The sequence below is a fragment of the Myxocyprinus asiaticus genome, chromosome 19 (assembly GCF_019703515.2).
Source record: "Myxocyprinus asiaticus isolate MX2 ecotype Aquarium Trade chromosome 19, UBuf_Myxa_2, whole genome shotgun sequence".
NCBI classification, from domain to species: domain Eukaryota; kingdom Metazoa; phylum Chordata; class Actinopteri; order Cypriniformes; family Catostomidae; genus Myxocyprinus; species Myxocyprinus asiaticus.
Genome location: NC_059362.1, coordinates 32,615,732 through 32,630,710, shown reverse-complemented (window position 1 = coordinate 32,630,710; position 14,979 = coordinate 32,615,732). Strand labels below are relative to the sequence as shown.

The following is a 14,979-nucleotide window of genomic DNA, read 5'->3' as shown; positions in this document are numbered from 1 at the left end:
GACAAACAAAGAACAAAACTGAAGGGTATTTATACACAAAGGGACTAAATGAGGGAACTCCTGGCGCCTAAAGATGGAGAGGGGCTGGAGGAAACAGGTGACCAAAGGACAGGGATGGAGTCAGGAGGTTTGCGGGGCAGCCTCAGGGCTGGGATAGAGTCAGGAGGCATGGGGGGCAGCCACGGAGCAGGGACAGGATCAGGAGGCCTGGGAGAAGGCCACAGGGCAGGGACAGGATCAGGAGGCCTGGGAGGAGGCCACAGAGCAGGGACAGGATCAGGAGGCCTGGGAGGAGGCCACAGGGCAGGGACAGGATCAGGAGACCTGGGAGACTGAGTCATGAGTGGCGGAGCCAAGGAAGGTGGAGCCATGGAAAGCTTGAGGGACGGAGCCAAGGGAGGTGGAGTCAAGACAGGCGGAACCGTGGAAGGTGGAGCCGTGAGAGGCTTTGGAGGCAGAGCCATGGAAGGCTCTGGGGGCGGAGTCGTGGAAGGCGGAGCCGTGAGAGACTCGAGGGGCAGATCTGGGGATCCTAGTGCCCAGAGCGTAGCCGAAGGCTCAAAGGACCAGGGTGGAGCCAGAGGCTCAGAGGTCCGAGGCAGCGCCAAAGGCTCGGAGGACTGAGGCGAAGCTGGGGGATTGGAGGACAGAGGCGGAGCCGGTGGGGCTGAGGACCAAGGCGGAGCCGGAGGGAAGGAGGTCCCTGGTAGAGCCGAAGGCGGAGCCAGGTGACCGACTGACCAAGGCGGAATTGGAGGGACGAAGGACTCCGGTGACACCGACAGGCTGACGGCCCATGGTGGAGATGAGGGGACATAGGGCCAAGGTGATGAAGAGGGATCGGAGGGCCAAGGTGGAGTCCAGGGTTCGGAGGGCGAAGGCGGAGTCGGAGGGTAGGCAGATCCCCTTGTCTGTGGAGTCACCGGGGCCGATGGTCGAGCCGGTGACTTGAGGGGAACCAGCTGATCAGAGGAAGGAGGAGGAGGGAGTGGGAGGATGGGCGGGAACAGCAAAGACAAGGAGACTTGAATGCTGGGCGGGACCGGCGGAGACGAGGAGACTTGGAGAATGGATGGGATCAGTGGAGACTGGAGACTCATGGGACAGAATATTTCAAAAACAACAAGTATTTTAGTAGGGACTGGGCTCAGCTCACACTCAGTGGTGGGAGTATGGGCGGGGCTCCACACAGTGCCCTCGAACTCCACTAAAATGCCCTCTGGGACGGACATTGATGCCGGCTCTTGCACATGGTCAGACTCCGCGATGAGCTCGGGCTCTGAGTCTGCGGTGGGCTCTGGCTGTTGGTCCATTGCGGGCAAGACTGATGGCTGGCTGGGCTCTGGGTCTGGAGTGGGGCTGGCGTTGTCCTCAGCAGACGGTGAACGGCGAGTCACAGCTTACCAGCACCCACTCCACATATTTGGTAAAGTTCCCTCGAGGACCCTCCCCAGACAACTTGGCCTTAGTCAGGATGCTGAGTCCGACAAAATAAAAAGTGCATAGGCAGTCATCTGGGTAGTGGGTTAGGTGAGCCAGATCTAAAAATTCACGAGTATGGTCTTCGAAAGAACGATCCTCCTGTGTGAGGAGGCGGCAGCGGCGAAGTGCTGGCAGATCCATCTTGTTGGGTCAGTTCTTCTGTCACAAGTTGTGGTAGTGGAGATGAAGAAGGAGAGGCGAGAGGCGATGGATCTATTTGCAGGCTTTAATGAAGATGATGATGAAGATATATAATAACGTGGAGTACCATAAACTAAATAAACAAACCATCACAACTATTACATAGACGAGAACTGACCAACAAAGAACAAAACTGAAGGGTATTTATACACAAAGGGACTAAATGAGGGAATTGAAGACAGGTGAGGGTAATCAAGAACAGATGGAGGTGATAAGGGCAGTGCACTATGGGAAATGGATTTCAGGGGGAAACTTCAACATAAGAGTCCATAGCAACAGGAGGGAGACAGAACATGACAGTAGTGGTCGTGTGTTGTATTTAAATGTCAGTTTATAAAATGGATAGTACCATTTTTAATTATCTAATATCTGGTTGGTTGAGCTGTATTTAAAAATGTTATAAAATAGCCCATATATGCACACCTGCAACCATACATTAATGGAATTCTATATTTTCTGTTGAAATATTTTTGCATTCAAAAAAGCTAGACGGAGAGCAACAGAATGAAGCAAAGCACAGAGGTCTCGAGATGCGTTTTCAAAGTTACTTTTACTTGGCATGCTGTCCTACAAAAGCTGTGTTCATAGCATGAGATGCCAAAAAAAAAACCCGTAGTGTGTAACGGCCAAAGAAATCCATCTTATGCTTGTATATTAACAAACAGTTACAAAAACAAAGCGCAGAGAGATAATAAGAAAGGCCCCTAATGCACAATTTTTCTCAAGCTAATGTCATTCAAATTAAGTGACTGTGGTGACATTTTTGAAAATTGGTATTTCATAGTTCCTTACACTTATCAAGCCAGTTTAGAGGTGAAATGTCCACTAAGTGCTGCTAAAAGCAAGTTAAATTCTCTCCCAAACAAATTAGGTTTTTAAGCTTAGTGGTCTATCAAATTTTAAATAAACAAAACCTTCCTCTATAAATCTAAACCTTAAACATAAACCCAACCAATAGTGTCATAAAAAGCAAATGTGACATGAAAAACAGACAAGGTTTTGAAGGTCAATGCTCTATCGAGTTTTAAATCAACATAACCAAAGTCCCTTCCCTAAACCTTATACCTAAACCTAACCAGTGGTGTCATAAAAAGCAAATGTAACATGAAAAACAGATTTTTGAAAGGTTTTGAAAGTGAATTCTCTATTAAGATTTAAATCAACAAACCAACCTCGCTACTCTAAACCTTCAACTTAATCCTAACCAACTGTGTCATATAAAGCAAACATGACATGAAAAAAGCAATTTCTGAAGCAACCATATAATTTTGTGCTGCTTCTATGACACTTTCGACTCACGTGTCATGTTTTTCAGGACGGGTACCCCAAACTTAATGTACACGGCCTGGCCAAAAAGAAAGTTGCATACTGTAATATTTCATTGGACCGCCTTTAGATTTGATTGCGGCGCGCATTCGTCATGATATTGTTTTGACAACCTTATGCAACGTCAGAACATTTATTTCCATCCTGTTTTTGGCCGAAATCTTGTATTGTTGAAGGGAGAGTCGAACCACTCCGTAAAGTCTTCTCCAGCACATCCCAAAGACTTTCAATGGGGTTAAGGTCAGGACTCTGTGGTGGCCAATTCATGTGTGAAAATTATTCCTCATGCTCCCTGAACCACTCTTTCACAATTTGAGCCCGATTAATCTTGGCATTGTCATACTGGAATATGCCCGTGCTGTCAGGAAAGAAAAAAATCCATTAATGGGATAATCTGGTCATTCAGTACATTCAGGTAGTTAGCTGAATTCATTTTTTTTTTGCTGCATAACGTTACTGAGCTTAAACCTGACCAATTGAAGCAACCCAAGATCATAGCACTGCCTCCAGAGGCTTGTACAGTGGGCACTATGCATGACGGATGCATTGCTTTGGAATTGGGTAAATCTGGACTCATCAGACCATATGGCCTTTTTCCATTGCTCCACAGTCCAATCTTTATGCTCACTAGCAAATTGAAGTTGTTTTTTTCTGATTAGCCTCACTAACAAGTGGTTTTCTTTTGGCCACACAGCTGTTTAGTCCCAATCCTTTAAGTTTTCATTGCATTGTGCATGTGGAAATGCTCTTAATTTCACTATTAAACAATGGCGTGAGTTCTACTGTTGATTTTTTTACGATGTGACTTCATTCAAGATTTTTTCCGACCACATTCCTTCTGCGAAGCTGACGGTTCACCACCATACTTCCAGGTTTTAATAATGCATTGGACAGTTCTTAACCCAGTTCCATTGATTTCAGCAATCTCCTTAGTTGTTTTCTTTGCTTGATACAGGCCAGTATTTTGCCCCTTCTGAAACTCGGTAACATATTTTCCAGGACCACGGGTTACATCTTCCGACATGGTTGTTTAAGAAATTAGAAGCTACACACCACATCAGTCAGGGTTAAAATAATTGTTGCCAGCTGAAACATATTAATCACTGCAATAATGATCCAATTAAGGCTCTTAAGTATCTGCTTATTTAAATCAAAACAGCAATTTTTTTATTAATTTTTTGGCCAGGCTGTGTAGTTGATTATGTAATGCAAACATTAAAATGTACTGAAAAGTCATGAGAGAGCATTGTGTTAGAAACAGGGTGAAAAGTATTTATTAATGGATAATTTGCTGTTTTTAATTTGCACATTGTGGCTTGTTGCTTTACTGTAAATAAAAATGTGATTGGTTGAAGAAAAAGTATGTTCTGATGATGTCTGATGTCATACTCTCAGTTTTGCTGTCAGTCACATTTCAAGTTTATGCACTACCATTGTGACCTGTACTGATTCATTTTTTTTCTGTTACCTGTGTAGTTCCCCTTCTCACTCTCTCTCTTACTCTATTTTTGTCTTGTCATTTTAGAGTGTTGCAAGGAGGTGCTTCTCTGCAGTAATAACTCTGAAATATTCATTCCCATTTTTTTCTTTTTTCCACCATATCCTCTGTCATTTCACAGTGCTACTTCAGCTGGCCAGTGATGCCTTTCCCAAAGATATGACACTCGCCCTGGCCTATTTACTGGCTCTACCTCAGGTGAGTCTGACTGCTCTATTTGCAGTACTTTCTCTGTAAGTGTGTGTGTGTGTGGGCAGGTTTTACAAGGGTATTATGCTATAAATGTGGTTTATGAGGACATGTCTAGTGTCCCCATAATTCAAATCGCTTAAAAAACATACTAAACGATGTTTTATTGAAAATTTAAAAATGCAGAAATTTTTTGTGAGGTTTAGGGATAGGGTTAGGGGATAGAATCTATAGTTCAGTACAGTATAAAAATAATTATGTCTATGGAGAGTCCTCATATTGATAGCTGCACCAATGTGTGTGTGTGTGATTTGTTTTTTTTTTTCTGTAACTATTTATCTCTTGCTCTTTCTCATCCCTTGCTGCTGTGAGAAGCATGTGGTATGAAAAGATAAAGTCATTTAAACATAGCTAAAAATCTAATATCAATTCTTATACCTCTTAGCCATTTTATGACAATATCGGTTAGGTGTAGGTTTAATGTTAAGGGTAGGTTTTGTTGATTTAAATTTGGATAGAGCATTAACCTTAGAAAGCTCATATGTTTGCTTCGATACGTGTAAGGGGCCCTGCAAAATATTTTTTTTTCCTTAGATCAGGCTCCAGAATACAGTTGTTAGTCCTGTTTAAGGGTCATAAATATGATTTTTGTCACACAGATTGGTAATTAAAGAGAGTGAAATCCAGATTCGCTTAAATTTTCAGCAGTCACACCTGCATTTTTTGAGTGAGATTGCCTTTTAACCTGTGCTGTGTTGTCAGAAATGTCATACAGTGCTATAGCCGCTCTACACTGCACACCTACTGTACTTGTCTTGTGTGTCTTGCTGGGGGTGGTTCATGTGGGGTTTGGATGCTCTGTGTCATCTAATGGTTTTAGTCGCTCTTCCTGTCCCTGTCATTCCAAAGGAGCTGTCCCACTAACATTCAACACTGCTGTCGGTTAATTAAGATGTTACAGATGAACTCCTCGATTGGATATGTTTATTAAAAAAATGCCATATCAATTGTGATGTCTTTGATAAACTGTAAAATCTAATTAGTTGACCTTACTTTGATAAAGTGAACTTAATTACAGTTTACCAGTTACAAGTAAAATTATCTGTGAATAAAGTATTGTTGTTTTTAATTATTTAAATTGAGTTATAGCACGTCTTTTACAGTATAAAGTAAATTATGACTGGACTCTTGGTTTGCTGTATGGCACATTGGATTCTCCTCAGTATTTTTAAATACACATAAATCTGCATTTTTAGAGTAGATAAGAATAACTTAAATTTAACAGGCTCCAAGTTCATCAGAGGTAACATTTATCACCCTAATGGTGACTTCACACAAATCACAACTATTAACCACCTTCAACAAAAAACAACAATAGTCATAAGAATTAATTATTATATTTCTACATAAGTTCCCTTGAATTGACCAAACATACATAATTTATTCAAGCGCAAAGGCTTATGGGTATCCCACACAGTGGCAATTGTGTACTTGATCATTTTGAGTTAGTAGTACTCGAAGACAAAGTTTAAACGACATATATATTTGAGTTATGATTCCAAAATGTGACATTTCCAGTACTGTCTTATTAGTACCACTTTATTGTTTTTATCAATGACAACTTTAGAGTTTAGAGAGTAATAGTAACTTAATTAAAACTAGTAAGTTGTCAAAATTTTTTGTTGTTGTCAATTTTTAGATTAGTATTTACAGTGTATTTACTTTAGTAAGTATAGTTAAATTTGTTATTCACAGCTATTGTAAGAATAGAAAATTAGGTTGACTTTGGTTATTCATTCATTCAGATAAACTGCTCCTGTAAGCTGTTGAACAAGACCATTCAAAAGTCATACCTGTACACAAATAGGGTTGTTACTTAAGAACACTCATTGTGTGAACATACATTTTACGTGTCTGTTTCAGGTGTTGGATGCTAATGCGTGTTTTGAGAAGCAGCCCCCATCAGCAATGTCTCTACAGTTAGCGGCGTATTACTACTCTCTCCAGATCTACTCTCGCCTTGCACCCTGCTTTAAAGACAAATGCAGCCCACTTTACCGAGTAAGCAAGAACATACACCTTTATCTCTCTTTTTCTCACCCTCCATTCCATAGTCCTTCTTCTTTATCTTGTACTTTAGCAAGTTTCCAAACACTTACACGAGTCAAGAACAGAATTCATTAGCGATACAATAACAATTCTCACCTTGAAAATGACCGATAAAATTGTATCACAGCCTTTTCTCTATTTGTTTTTCCCTTTCTCTCCACATTCCACCTCTGCCTCTTTTATACCCCTCCTACGGTGTCATTTCATTCCTCTTTTCATGTAATATTTCTGGTTTATCTGCATTTTACCGCTTCCCTGCGGATTTTGCATCTTCTAGCTGAGCACTTCTTGTTTTTTTTCCATCTCTGTCTCTCTCTGTCCTTTAGTTACATTATCATAATTCCATCTTTCATTTTCACCCTCTGTTACACCTCAACACGCCCCCCCCCCCCCCCCACACACACACACACTCTCTCGCTCGCTCTCTCCCTCCTTTATCTCCCTCTCTTAACTCCCAATTTTATAATAATGCATGCTTCTCTCAGTTCACTTTGAGAGTTGTTGGTTAACAATGTGAAAGGTGTCCTTACATGGATGCTGTATCTGTCTGTTCAATTTATACTGTCTTTTTCCTTACCAAAACACCTTATTATTAGTGCTTATGCTAGAATCTTCAGCGTGTAGGTCAGCGTTTACATGTTCGCTGGCTAACACTTCATACAACCTGTAAATTGTCGTAAGCAAACAATAGGGTTTGAACTTTCATCACAGGTTCTCACATGATGTGAGTCATGGGTTTATTGCAGCATCGTATCTCACGAGCAGCGGTTAAGAGAAGATTTAGATAAATGCAGCTTTTATTCAGGGTATAATAGATACAAGAATCCAAACCATGAAAAAAAGAAAAAAAAAGAAACAATGGCACACCTACACTGGCAGCCAAAAGTTTGGAAGAATGTATAGATTTTGCTCTTATGAAAAGAAATTGGTACTTTTATTTACCAAAGTGGCATTCAACTGATCACAATGTATAGTCAGGACATTAATAATGTGAAAAATTACTATTACAATTTGAAAAAATGTTCAGAACTTCTTAAACTGCTTCAAATAGTTCTCATCCAAAAATCCTCCATGTGCAGCAATGACAGCTTTGCAGATCCTTGGCATTCTAGCTGTCAGTTTGTCCAGATACTCAGGTGACATTTCACCCCACGCTTCCTGTAGCACTTGCCATAGATGTCGCTGTCTTGTTGGGCACTTCTCACGCACCTTACAGTCTAGCTGATCCCACAAAAGTTCAATGGGGTTAAGATCCATAACACTCTTTTCCAATTATCTGTTGTCCAATGTCTGTGTTTCTTTGCCCACTCTAACCTTTTCTTTTTTTGTTTTTTTCTGTTTCAAAAGTGGCTTTTTCTTTGCAATTCTTCCCATAAGGCCTGCACCCCTGAGTCTTATCTTTACTGTTGTACATGAAACTGGTGTTGAGCGGGTAGAATTCAATGAAGCTGTCAGCTGAGGACATGTGAGGCATCTATTTCTCAAACTAGAGACTCTGATGTACTTATCCTCTTGTTTAGTTGTACATCTGGCCTCCCACATCTCTTTCTGTTTTTGTTAGAGCCAATTGTCCTGTGGCAACTAAAAAACATACACATTGTTAAGCTTCATTTAATGAACCAAATAGCTTTCAACTGTGTTTGATATAATGGCAAGTGATTTTCTAGTACCAAATTGGCAATTTAGCATGATTACTCAAGGATAAGGTGTTGGAGTGATAGCTGCTGGAAATGGGGCCTGTCTAGATTTGATCAAAAATGACATTTTTCAAATTGTGATGGTGCTGTTTTTTACATCCGTAATGTCCTGACTATACTTTGTGATCAGTTGAATGCCACTTTGGTTAATTAAAGTACCAATTTCCTTTCCAAAATAGCAAAATTTGTACATTATTCCAAACTTTTGGCCGCAGGTGTATGTAACTGCTATTAGGGATTCACTGATATGGAATTTATGGGCAGATACAAATAACCGATAATTCACAGCTCATTGTGTCCAATGCGATAACTGAGAATTTCACTTTTTGCCCTTTAAACCTTTAAACTGGAGCTGCTAACTAATTAATTCAAAGTTAGTCAACTATTTAAATATACCATAACCAATTATCAACTTTCCCAGTTATAGACCAATAATATATCAGCTGCCGATATATATCGCATGCCCCTAACTGCTATTAAAGGACAAGACTTGACAAAGCTTCATGTCACATGAGGGTGTAAATATACAGTAGGCCTTTAGTGGGGTTACTTAGAAATATAAAAAATGCTGCGCTATTAAATTTTAGTGTGGCATAAATGTCCAAATACAGTACATTTGTGGGCCACATTGTATGTATAATTATGAAATGTAGCCTACTATCTTTATTTTCTGCAGAATATGGTCTAGAAAAAGAGACAAAAATGGAAAGAAACTGATAAGAGACTTATTGTGACTTTGTAACGATTTCACAAAGATCACAGATGCAAACTCCCAAAGTCCCAGCTTTCAGGAGGATCAAATGTGTTAAAAATGACATTTAATTTAAATCAGGCCATCATGTGCTTTTTTTTTTTTTAAACAGCTATTCAAAGCTGATAGTTCCTTTTAACCCCTTAAACTCTGGTCCATTTTTGGACTGCTGCCTGTCATTTTTTAAACTCAAATTTAAAAGCTCACCATTTATACATACTGTGGACTAATTGCAAAAAAAAAAAAAAAAAAAAAAAAATTCTAATTTTTCAGGAAAACCCCTAAATAAAAAGACTAAAATGTCATAAATACTATTGTATGTGTATATAGTCTTATGATAAACAAAGTAAAAAAAAAAAAATGTTGTCCTAGCTTTGTAAGCATGTAATTCTGCTTCTGTTCACTCTATCTCACTTTAAAAACTAGTATTTTATTCCACTAGATGGCAGCAAGCACTTTTTTCTGTCACATTCTCTGACAATGTACAGATCTGAAATGTAGGTGCCGCTCTAAATTATTTTAGCACTCACAGATGTGCTCGTCCATAGACATTCAGTCTAATTTTCAGTTTATGCTCAACCCTTGTTGTTTCATTGAATGTCTCGGCCTCTGTGTGGATTAGAAGCTCAATCTAGGTGTCATTAGAAAGTTGAGATCCTCCCTTTTGTATCATCAATGGCTAATTTGTTTACAAAAATGCCTTAGGTAAGAGCAGATATAAAGTTTTTGGCTATTTGGGACTTACAGCAGCAGTGATCAGAACATGAAAGAGACAGTTGTATTTGATGACGAACAGAAATCATATTTCACTTTTTGATTCTTTTAAAAATCTTTCAAACTGTGGTAATAGGGCATAAAAATAAACTGTATAGTCACATTCCTGGGATTGAGAGCTTTCATTTGATATATGTCCATACTTTTCCATTAAGTGCTATATGAAAGACTTTTATAATATTTCTACCTCAATATCTCTAGGGGGCACTAATTTGCGACGTGAATGTTTTCAGGACTTATTTTGTTATTTTATGTAACAGATACTACTGAATGAACTACTGAATGCCCTTTTAAAAGTGTCTTTTTTTATTCATACATTTATTCACCAAAAAAAAAAAAAAAATGTAAACACTGTGGCTCTGTGGTGCTATCAAAACATTGCTGTTTTTTTTTTTTGTTTTTTTTTTTTGAGCATCCCGACCAGCCAACATGATCTCGCTGGAAATTGTCATTTTGCTTCTAAATGTTCATGCCTGAAATCAACTGCATTCTGCCAAATCCTTATCAGACATTTTTGCATCAATTTGCACGACTTTGGCCACTGGAGGCAGTGGTTCAGGTTTCGGTATGCACGGTATTGGCTCAACAAATGGTGTGAGTTTGGGGCGGGAAACCTATTTGAAAACATTATTTTTGCACTTCTGTTTTGTGATGCTAGTGGCACAGAAATTACACACTTCACCTTTAACTTTTCAGGATATAGACAGGCAATGGAAATATTAGAGGATTAAACCTATGAACTGAAAAGATAGTGAGATTCCCTTATTGAGTCACGGTTTTGCCTTTGAGCAAAGCAGTCAATCCCAGGGCGCTCCTGGTTGGTGCCAATAGTGTACTGTAAATCACTTGAGATAAAACACTTTCTGTAAAACAGATAAATAATGAATTTCAGAAGTCTTTTATTTTATGTGCTTTTAGCAATGTTCCAATTGTTACTTGACTGAAAATAAAATAACAAACCCTTAAGTTTTTTCTTCCTTTTTAATATCTCTCACACATCCATTTCCTCAGAAATTCACTCAGAAACATTGAATGGGCTCCCCTTTTAAGAGCAATAGAAAGGTCATGGAGGTAAATGACTGGTTTGTTGAAGTTTTTAAGGTTACAATATATGGATGCATGGCCACATGCTGCCCACAGGTGCACTTAGATTGATTTTTCAAAGAAAGTCGAGGTTATATGTGGGCAGTGCTTACTGTACACCATAAAGCAATTCACACATACATCTGAACACACTCTTCTTAATGGATCATAATGTACATCTGTGTGGCTTTGGTTAAATTGTAGAGAAAATCCATTTCCACAGAGTGAGAGAGAATATTATGTGTTCTCACGTGTGTTCTTTCCAAGAGAATTGTTCTCTGACATTTCGAGTTGAGTTTGCTGAAATTTGTTGAAGACGGCCTCACAGCTGGCAAGCTGTAAAACTAGTCTTCAAACACCACTGTAATTTGTACCCCTTTAAATTCTATTTTTTTTATCCATCCATCTCTTCATTTGCTTTTTGCTTTCCTTCTTTCCAGCTTATCACTCATTTCTTCATGTTAATCTATTTATGCTTATTTTTATCTTAATTTAAACCTGCTCTCTCTCACACATAACACATAATCTCTGTCTCCTCATATCTCTCTCTTGCCTGACATGTATCCGTCGTTCTGCCTTCCTTTGCTGTTTTTCCCTTTTTCTCAGAGCGGATCCCCCTCAGATATTATCACTATCACAGGCAACATATGTACATGTTGTTATTGAAAGTAAGTAGGTCTGTAGGAGCATACAGTCAGGCCTGTGGATGAATTCCGCTCCATCTGAAACAGCATGCTGCCTTTGCATTGCAAATTAAGCCCAACAAGATGTTTCTTTCAAATCTAAGTGCATAATTATGTTCTTGGTGTAGGAATGAGACTGTGATCTTGTTACACTGTGACGCCTACTAACTGTGAGCAAGTGTTTGCTGCTCCAACCAATGTTGTTTTTGTTGTCTATTCTGTTGGAATGGAAAGCAGTGCAATCCCTGGATAATTCATACTTTGCTTTTCTACTTGTATTTGTTCAAAGAATGCCATTTCTGAACAATCTGTGATTATGGGCTCTATTTTCTTGACTGCACTAGGCACAGCACTACACACAACAAACGTGTGCTACGTCTTATCCAATTTTCGTGAGAGCACATTCTCAATTACTGTGCCAGCACAAGTAGGTGGGTGGGAGTGTTTCTATGGGTGTATGCACACAAACTGTGGGTGTGTCAATGAAGTGCAGCAAAGTGCAATGTGCACTTTGCAGTAAGACGTTTGAGAAGCACTTCTAATCTTGACGCAAAGTCTAATCTCAGTTCCCGCATTTGCAGTTTGGGGATTCCACAAGCAGATGATATAAAAGAGCTATCGATTACTTTTAATACTAGCCATGATTTGTGTGTCAGTACATCAGTATGATTAATAATAATAACATGTTTATTATTATTATGAATGGGCAAATTCTTCTGAATGGGCTGCCTTCATTTATATCAACGTTGCTTGACATGAAATGGAATATATATTAGGACGCAGACGGTGCAGTGACCAGAGAAGTAAATAAGAATTAAATTGCACTTGACCCAGCCCATTAGCGCTTTGTGCACAGTTTTGCCAACCCACTTGTGCCTTGACTTAGAACATGCTTGCATAAAAATATCAAAACGTCATTGCCATGCCCACTGACTTTCCGCAAATGATGTATTGCATAGCGATGCGCTTAAGGTATAGCAATCTTAAAATAGGGTTCTGTATCTTTAAAATGAAGTTCACAGTTTGAAGTTTTGGGGGTTTTGCGCAACACAAAAGATTTTGTTGAATTAGTTATGTTAATTTAAATTCGCCATCATGAACATTTGTGTTCCTCTAAACTAAGGGATACCTCATTCAAAATATGTCTCTCCTACAGAGCATAAGAACAGTAAACAAGAGCAGATATTGTTGCACCAAGAGGATCTGGGAGAATAAACATAAACGATGACTGATCTTGCCGTTTATTGTCACTTTCCATTTACACTTTGCTAAAATGTATTCAAGTATATAAAACAAATAAAGTAAAATCATTTAAAATCATCAAATTAAGTTGAGTTGACTCAAAATAGTTAATTACCTAATTACCGTTAATTAAAAAGTTAAGACCCTCATATACACAATTCATGAACACAATGGAGTTTGTCTTGCCTAAAAAACTACATCTGGTAAGAAACCTTTTCAAATTATTACATTGAAACCTGTTTCAGTCAAAAGAGTCTCTAGTTTCATCCGATATGCCATTATTTAAATTTGAGCGATTTATCACGAAACGCCACGCAGATAAACAATGTACGCTAATGTGACTTTAACGCATCTTTTCCTTAGAAATCCTATATTTACTGCACGTTGTCACATTGAGAATCAATGGATACATCCAAAAGCTGGAAAAATGTCGCTTTCAGAGGCTTAATATGGAGTAAGGATGAATATAATGTGCATTTTGAATTGTTCTGAGACTAGTGCAGACAAACTGCACACTGGAGGTTAAGTCATTCCCTAAATAGGGAGCAAGGGAGCATCCTACAGCTCTCTATGCAGCTAAGTGCATTCAATCCAAACTTCCTATCAGAAGTTCAGTTTCAGGCTGCAGATTATGTTTGGACCACTCAACATGTTTGGCAGACATGGGATGTAATGTATGATTTTATTTTAACATGGTTGGCAGTGATTGGATCATGCTGACCATTACTTTGAATCAGAATTAGTTATGCTAATTTCTGATGTAATGTCTATAACGTCTCAAAAACATGAATAACCAACTCTCTTGGAAACATAAACAATTTGATTTAAAAAAAAATCTGACTTTCTGTAGCTTGGTGTTATTTATAATTTTGCAACTTAGTCTGCTGTCCACATATGTTGCCATCAATTTTTAGGAAAACTATTTGCTCTAGAATTTTGTATTTATTTATTTAATGTTTATTAGGTGCTACTAGTACAAATCAAAAAGGGAAATGGAAAATGCAGTCACACTTGGGTCAAAGAAGGATAATGAATATGATAAGATATGGTTGGAATGACTCACTTGAGTAATTTAGCTAAAAATATACATCTGAATGCAGATTAAATTTTATACAGCCCCGTACCTTCAACATACAGTGCATCCGGAAAGTATTCATAGCGCTTCACTTTTTCCACATTTTGTTATGTTACAGCCTTATTCCAAAATGGATTAAATTAATTATTTTCCTCAAAATTCTACAAACAATACCCCATAATGACAACATGAATTTATTAAAATTAAAAAATGAAATAAAAATCACATGTACATAAGTATTCACAGCCTTTGCCATGACACTCAAAATTGAGCTCAGGTGCATCCTGTTTCTACTGATCATCCTTGAGATGTTTCTGCAACTTGATTGGAGTCCACCTGTGGTAAATTCAGTTGATTGGACATGATTTGGAAAGGCGCACACCTGTCTATATAAGGTCCCACGGTTAACAGTGCATGTCAGAGCACAAACCATGCCATGAAGTCCAAGGAATTGTCTGTAGACCTCCAGGACAGGATTGTATCGAGGCACAGATCTGGGGAAGGGTACAGAAAAATTTCTGCAGCATTGAAGGTCCCAATAAGCACAGTGGCCTCCATCATCCATAAATGGAAGAAGTTTGGAACCACCAGGACTCTTCCTAGAGCTGGCCGCCCGGCCAAACTGAGCGATCGGGGGAGAAGGGCCTTAGTCAGGGAGGTGACCAAGAACCCGATGGTCACTCTGACAGAGCTCCAGCGTTTCTCTGTGGAGAGAGGAGAACCTTCCAGAAGAACAACCATCTCTGCAGCACTCCACCAATCAGGCCTGTATGGTAGATTGGCCAGACGGAAGCCACTCCTCAGTAAAAGGCACATGACAGCCCTCCTGGAGTTTGCCAAAAGGCACCTGAAGGACTCTCAGACCATGA

The 14,979-nt window shown here is 39.2% G+C and overlaps 1 protein-coding gene across 4 annotated transcripts in view; it reads left to right on the top strand.

Annotated features, from left to right (window-relative positions):
* The window catches only part of LOC127410350 (NBAS subunit of NRZ tethering complex-like), a 288,769-nt gene that overhangs the window by 149,035 nt on the left and 124,755 nt on the right, over positions 1-14,979 (top strand). For all 4 annotated transcript variants that reach the window (XM_051645563.1, XM_051645560.1, XM_051645561.1 and 1 more), the window contains 2 exons: positions 4,629-4,705; positions 6,620-6,757. In XM_051645563.1, coding sequence (XP_051501523.1) covers positions 4,629-4,705; positions 6,620-6,757 — 215 coding nt within the window. The remainder of the gene's footprint in view (positions 1-4,628; positions 4,706-6,619; positions 6,758-14,979) is intronic.